Raw genomic sequence first — 7,716 nt, forward strand, 5'->3', positions numbered from 1 at the left:
TTCATGGTTGATTTTTTTTTCCCTGAACTATCAATCTTGAAAAATGTTTTTCTATGCATAAATTTTATGCACGTACTTCAAATTTTCGCGACTAAATAAAAAAATTAAAAATAAACACTTGAATAACACTTCACAGTAAAGTTTTATCTAGCATTATGATTTATACACTCAATAACGTTTTTCCTTTGAATGGAGAGGATAAAAATATCTTCGGCTGAATAGCTGAATGTTGAAATAAACTCTAGAACTTCTCGGTCTGATTAACATTGTGAATGCATTAGGGCCATAAATAGATCTGTAAGAACTACCTACATAAATATGCAGGATAATATATTGAATGCTTTTTATTTAATAGACATAATATCTTTAAGCACAAAAAACGCCACGTTCAGCCGATCGTTAGAATTATTCCCAAAATCTATTTACAGCAGAATGGGGGGTGTATTTTCGTTAATCAGATTGTCTTACAATATGCGCAGTAGAAAACATTGCCCCGATTAGCTAGAAGTTTCCTTCCTATAAACCACAGATAATACGCCGACCTAGTTTTAAATATTTTATTGATGTGATAACAGAATATGCAACCATTACACTTTTACAATGTATACCAGAGTTATTTCCCGAGGAGAATTTGCCGTGATAAACAAACTCTAGCAATATTGACAATACGCTACATGAGTCAACCGGCCTCGACCTACTTCTACTGCAAACGTAAACACATTTTTTCCGTTACTTTGCTGGATCCATATCAATCATGGGGGTTCAGAGGTCAGAGAACACCAATCAAATGTAAAGACCGAATTCACAGCCAATCATCTTTCACATGTAAGCCATTTACGAGTAGCCCACCGAGTATCAACAAAAACAAGCAATCTCGCCGGCAGATGGAAGCGGCCGGTATGTGTATTTGAATGTTTCGTGGTAAAAGAAGAATTTTGTGTCTGTGACAGTTGCATATTTTAATGAAATACAAAAGTTTATGCTGTATAGAAGATGCCGCACCAAAAGCATTACAAAAATCAAAGAGGAAAAAGGGAGGATACGAATAACAACGTGCAGCAGATTGGCCATGACAGAAACGCCAACGTGCACGCTGCTCGAAATGGAGACCAGCAAACTCACGTAGCGTGCTGCACGCCGTCTACCTGTCTCACCCCGGACGAGTTGATAGACACGAGCGACCCAGGGGATGCGGTAAGAGTTTATTGCAATAATGACCAGTGTACAATGGGAATTTGGATGCATGGCAATTGTTTTATTGACTGGGAGGAAACTGTTTTGGCGTATCTGAAGTCGTGCGGGCGAGCTCGAAGCTGGAGCGAAAAGCAACGTTTACAGAACCTGTGGACCAAAAAAGGGTACGATCTCGCATTTAAAGCCTGCGATTGTAAATGTGGCCGTGGTCATATCCGAAAGGACCTGAACTACGTGCCGCCACCCAAACCTGTAGACAATGCCTTGAAAAGCAAGAAAAAGCATAAGAAAAAGAACGACAAGCCTATAGCCGTCGTAAGCAACGGAAAACCGGGCCACACCTCATCTGTCAACTCCAGCCATGGTCCGTCGGCTCCCGTCAATATAAACCACATCAACAACATAAACAACAATACCGTTATAGCAACCAGCCCAAGCAACAGCAGCAACTCGACCTTTAGCTCTAGTCTTCCGGCCAGAAGCAGCCCCATCAACACACCTCTTGTTAATGGATTTGCACACATGCGTCTACGTACCAACAGCTGTGAGAGTACAGTCAGTACAGGCAGCTCGCCCCCAAATTCAGCGGGATCAACTGGATCCGCCTCTCCTATACCACAGTCACCCGTGGTCAACGGCAATTTTATGTTTTCAAAACAGCAGAAGCCGAAGTATGACAACCCATCGGAAAGCTCGCTTCAAGCCGGGGCATACTTCCGTCGCCGAGTCGACATGTCAGCGTTCAACATTCTACCAAAACACAAGCAAAACCCGTACCATATAAAGATGGAAGAAGATAGCCAGGGAAATGACGAGACCAGGTCGTTTGTCCTAACCCATCTAAGTTCGTACAAAGTTAGTTCCCTCAACTGTGTGTTGTGCAAAACGGTTCTACCAGTGTTCGATCGCTATCCAATGATCGACGGTACGTTCTTTCTGTCTCCGCAAGCCTACGACGAAAGCGTCGTTCGCGTCATATCAGACGGACGCCTACAATTCATCAACGCTGTCTGCGTGAGTTGTTTGGAAGGCGGTTCTGATATATGCTGCGCCGCATGTAAGAGGAAATGGGATGGAAGTACTCTACTTTTAGGCACAATGTATTCTTACGACATCTTTGCTGCCATGCCATGTTGCCAGAAGCGACTGACGTGCAAGCATTGCAGACGAGCCGTTGTTGACGTCAACACGGGATTGTCGTTCTATAGCGAATACAGCCGCATGATAACATGTCCTTACTGTAAAGCGTACGACTATCATTTCATTCGTCCAATGTCGGACACCTTCATTGTCAAGCAGCCTATATGGAATTGAACTCTAGCATCTCCGTAGAATTTATACTCTAACAACAAACTTTATTGCAATATTATCCACGTTTTTAGTTACCTTTTTGTCCATTTTTTCCCCATGCGTAACAACACAACTTTTTTATTTTTATTTTGGAACAAGGAAGAGTTCGGATTGCTCTACGGAGAGGCATAAACTGTAGAATAGAGGAGGACTTTGTAGGATGTATTTTGTATAGGATATCGGTTTTGTCATAGACCCCCCACAAGCAAGGGGGATTGGAGAGACGTGTTTTCCTTTACAATATTATTTGGTGCATACTGAATAGTGCTAATTGGATTTTGTGTCATAGTGTTATATATCTATCATGTACAACTTTGTTTTTTTTCACATTTTGCTGTGACTATTTTTCTTTTATGTCGGCAATGACTATTTGAAAAAAAGTGCCTACTTCTCGTAATGCTGATTTGGTGCAACGCCAGGATTACGTATTCAGCAAATGGCTTCATCTTTCTGTGCGTTAATATTTTCCAACAAATTTATTAAAATTTTGCAGATTTCTGAACTTAGAAACACTATTACTGCTGGCGAAAATGCAACTTTAAAATATTGAAATGCTTTGGGAAAAAAGTATGCGGACAGATAAATCGCGTCTGACGGTAAAGTTCAATTTGTACGCATGTATATTTTGGAAATTGAATACTAGTACTTCGCTAGGCAGCATTTTTTTCTATATATATTATATTTATAAGAAGTATATTGTGTACACATATTGTATTTTTTCTGAGATTCATTGCCGGATGTGGGATGAATTTTTAGGATTACATTTGTGGACATTAAGACTTCGAATGAACTTAATAGCTGATCATGTTGTTTCTTATTATAAATGACATCGTTAACGGCGAGAAACGTTTTTGGTAAATGGCATTCATTTCACAATATGTTTTCTACTGTATGTTATTTTTTAATAATTAAATGTAAACAACAAAAACTTGTCTTTTTGTTCTATATCAATCACATGTAGGTCATTCCAAAGATTGGATCCCAAGTAGTCTAAAAATACGTCAAAGTTTGCCCTTGAACATGTTGTTTGGTTTATGTCACGTGATGCGACTGACCGACATTTTTATGTTTACAACACTTTGCTGTTGTCAGTTGAAATCCACTGCCAACATCAGCACATTGATAAAGGATACAGGTCGTTTGAACTTATAGATATAAACTTTCATCTTATTTACTTTTAATAAATATACAAAAAAAAAAAAAAAACCATAGATTTTCAGTTTCGAATTAGTCTGTAGAATTAGTATTAAACGACATTATTTAGCAAAATAAGGTAAAAACACTGCTATCTTTACTTTATTAGGGCGTTTATGGTGGTGCTCCACTTTTCGAGTAATAAAATATTGGGTATATACTTCCCTTTAAATCGTATATGCACAAAAATGTAGAACAAGATGATTTCTCTTTCGAGTTACGAAACCTTGATTAAATGTCCTGTATGCAATCTGACCAGAGCCATGGTAGCGTAGATTACACATCCTTCGAAGTCCTGTTATGCAATATATGTGGATATGGCGTGCGAGAGATCGATGGAAAACACGGCAGACCCATTGATAATTTCCTGACACAGAAAAGGGTCTGAAGTTGGCACATACCCAAGGATTTAATCGCGACAATTTTCCGCAATGTTTCTTATTCAAGAGGAAGATAAACCAAATATGGATTTTATTACCCCAAAAAACTTGCGTAATCAGTTTTGCAGACGGGAAGTTAGTCATTATTGCAAAATTAGAAGCAATTTGATAAATCCTAAAATCGTCCATCTTTCTGTATATGAAATAGAAAAGGACTAGAATTGTGTTGATGCAGAAAAAATTGAATGATTCTGAGGCAACCTAGTGCTCTAGATCTATAAATGGAGCACTTCAATGCTCCAATTACGCCTCTAATAATGCATGTCAAGAGACAATTATTTTAAAGGTTTAAACGTATTGTAAACAGGATGTACAGCTTTCCATATCGATAGTTGTGTACATGTATATATAAATGTAATGTCCGCCTCGGGTTTGAGAAAATTCTCTTAAAATCAGTCAGTCATTTAATTAGAAATGGAGAAACAATTAAAACATGTTCCAATTATACTTCTATGTGTATTGATTAATTTATTGAACAATACATAATTAATGTAAGTATAAACAATGGGTCTCCTATTTTACTTTAAAAATCTAACTGTGAAATTAAATTTCTCTCCACTCTGAATAAATTTACTAAAATATTATTTTTATATTTTTACTGATTTCTTTCCATCCTCATTTTGGTAAACAAACGATATTTTGATTAATTTCTCTTCCTTAGAATTTCTTTTAAAATTTTGAAACAGTACACTCAGTGGTTTAAAAAAATTTCCTTGTTTACATCTTTTTGAATTCACTATGTAATTGTATTCATATGCAGGTCAAAGTCGAAGAAGAGTGACCCAATACGGAAACAAAAATTTACATTTTATACAAAAAAAAAAAATTAATCTACATATGTAAAAATCTAGGTTATCCGTATAGAAAAAAAAATAAAAGCTATCTGAATGCATTCAAAGAAAGATAACTCTATTTTTTCCACCTCTATTTCTCCAAAAAAGAGTTCACTACCCTTGATCTACAGAGCGCCAGTAACGATTCGGCAAAATGTCATTAATTTTAATAATAGAAGGAATGATGAATTTGCGTAATTTTAATATATAAATTTACACAATATTTCTTTCTCATAGACTAAAGTCATAATGATTTCTTGATAATCCGTACGATTATGGATACAGATATGATAATCAGTTTGCTTGTATATTACATCTAGTTTTTGTTCAGGTATACTTGGAGATAACGAAAAGTATTCGGGCTCAAAAGTCCATTGAACATTACATAATAGGAGCGAAGCAAACAAGAACCTCCAAAACATCAAAGGTGGGATCAGGTTCAATGGAGAAGTAAGCATCCCCTTGCCGACCGGTGACACCGGTCACCCGCCGTATGCGCCTTGTCATGGTTAGGGTTAAAGCTAGGGCTACACAGCGGAAAATCCGTGGCTGACAAGGTCATTGTATAAACCATAAAACAAAATGATTCAACGAGACCGCTGATACTTAAACTTGTTTCATCAACTTGTTTGTCAATAACTTACCTTGAAATTGTTCATACGTAGAACATGCTCTTCTGTATCGAATCGCTTGAGAGCATAGGCGCTTGGGTCAAGGATACTGTATTTTTTTTTCTATATAATGTATTGTCGAGGAAATTCGAACTATACTCGTAACAATTTTTTTTTTCAGTGTGCAGTGTTAAGTTTTAGTTTTTTGTAAACCTTTCTGCTTCATATACACTAGAATGTCACGGAAATTCAATTGTATACTGTACAGGTCCTTTCGCCACCATAAAACTTGTTTCATACAATAGGCTAGATAGTATAAAATCTAGCCTATTGTATGAAACAAGCGCCTGTGTTATTATATAGTATAAAATCTAGCCTATTGTATGAAACAAGCGCCTGTGGTGTGCAGGTATAGTCTTCCCCGGGATGGCGAAAGGACCTGTAGAAAAGCTTCTTTTTAGTATACAATTGAATTTCCGTGACATTCTAGTGTATATGAAGCAGAAAGGTTTACAAAAAACTAAAACTTAACACTGCACACTGAAAAAAATTGTTACATGAATTTTCGACAACACATTATGTCGAAAAATGCTTGACCCAAGCGCCTATGCTTGAGAGATATAAACTCTGTATGCATGTGACAAAGGTAGATTGCTGCAAAAATAAGGGAAGTTGACGATTGTACAATTAAAGTCATGAAGTTTATCGTAAAGCTTTGTTGTTAGATACCCATTTATGTCTTTTCTAGTAAAAGATCCAAATATGAAACAGATGTACACTGTATCAGACTCTGTAGTATCCTTTATTTCAATCTCACTGGGATACATCGTGTGGACATAAGAATGGAAATAATAACCGGGTATTGTTAATTGAGAATATCTAAAAATCGAGTTGAAGGCCTTAGCAAGTGTTTTCTTCTTTTTCACGTAAATGATTTTGAATTCTGCTTCATATGAAAAAACTTCTAATAATGGGGCACAATTTGTATCCCTGGCAGATTGTTGGAAGAAAACCCACATAGATATTGTCATAAATTCGCGCATATATTTTGCAAACGACCAATGACAAGGTAAGTAAATTTATGAGTTCCATATTTATTCGAAAAAAAGCAGTTGTCAATGATGTCAGAAAGCCTGAACTTTAATCTATCGTGGAGAAAAGTTGCATAATAAATTAAAAAGTAAGATTTTATGTTGTTGATTTTGGTAAAATTTGATGCTTTCAAATGTTCCACTTATTCCTGAGAATTTTTAATATCCACATCTGATTTACACCACTTTTCGAATATATCGTTGAACAGTACTCTTGAAGTTTCTCCTTCACTACTATTGATATCTTATTAGTGAGGAATAAAGAAAGAGGTTTGGTAGTACATTAACTGGAACCCGCTATGTTTATATGAAGTTTTGGTATCCAATATAGATATGGTAATTCAGTGTCGGAGGTCAGTGCATCGTTATCATACCCCTCCCTTTGAAAAGCGGGTGGTATATAGTGATCGAAATGTCCGTCCGTCTGTAAGGCTTTGGGGTGCCCATCTCTTATCCACAACTTCTCTTATACCACTGAATAAACTTTAATGAGACTTTCGTAGATTCTTTGTCATATAGTGCCATTGTGCACCTCCTATTTTTGTCCCCCGCTTTTGCGAAAGCTAGGGGACATTAAATCTCATTCGTCTGTCCGTCAGTATGTCCGTCCGTCACAAAAACTTTACCCTTGCCCATAACTTTTGATTTAGTGGAGCTATGACTTTCATATTTCATATGTGTATTTTACCAAATTTGACCTTTTGACCTTGACCTTGGAGTTTGACCCACTTTTACATAAAAATTCGAAACTATTACTTTTTGCCATAACTTTTGAATGGTAGGTTTTTCCACATATGTATTCAAATATTGGATACCAACAACCTTGACTTTTTGCCACTTTAACCTTGACCATAACTTTTGAATGGTAAGGGCTGGGGCTTTCGTACTTCATATATATAATTCTTGTGGGAAGACCTTTCATTGAATACCAAGAGCTTCTCCTATACCACTGAATAAAATGCCTACAACTTTTAATGATACTTTCATATTTCAAAATTCTTTA

General features: G+C 36.6%; 1 protein-coding gene across 1 annotated transcript; it reads left to right on the plus strand.

Moving 5' to 3' along the window:
- The first annotated feature begins 850 nt into the window (after positions 1-850).
- LOC134243243 (headcase protein-like) lies at positions 851-3,472 on the plus strand. The gene has a single exon (XM_062725475.1). The coding sequence runs from the start codon at positions 994-996 to the stop codon at positions 2,506-2,508; it is 1,515 nt and encodes a 504-aa protein (XP_062581459.1). The 5' UTR covers positions 851-993; the 3' UTR covers positions 2,509-3,472.
- Positions 3,473-7,716: the final 4,244 nt, after the last annotated feature.

The sequence above is a fragment of the Saccostrea cucullata genome, unplaced genomic scaffold, assembly GCF_032062105.1.
Source record: "Saccostrea cucullata isolate Sc308-1 unplaced genomic scaffold, CSIRO_AGI_Scuc_v1 ctg251, whole genome shotgun sequence".
Classification (NCBI taxonomy): Eukaryota; Metazoa; Mollusca; class Bivalvia; order Ostreida; family Ostreidae; genus Saccostrea; species Saccostrea cuccullata.

What these genes read in the sequence shown, in the direction of transcription:
- LOC134243243 (XM_062725475.1), top strand. Translation starts at nt 994, where the DNA reads ATGCCGCACCAAAAGCATTACAAAAATCAAAGAGGAAAAAGGGAGGAT.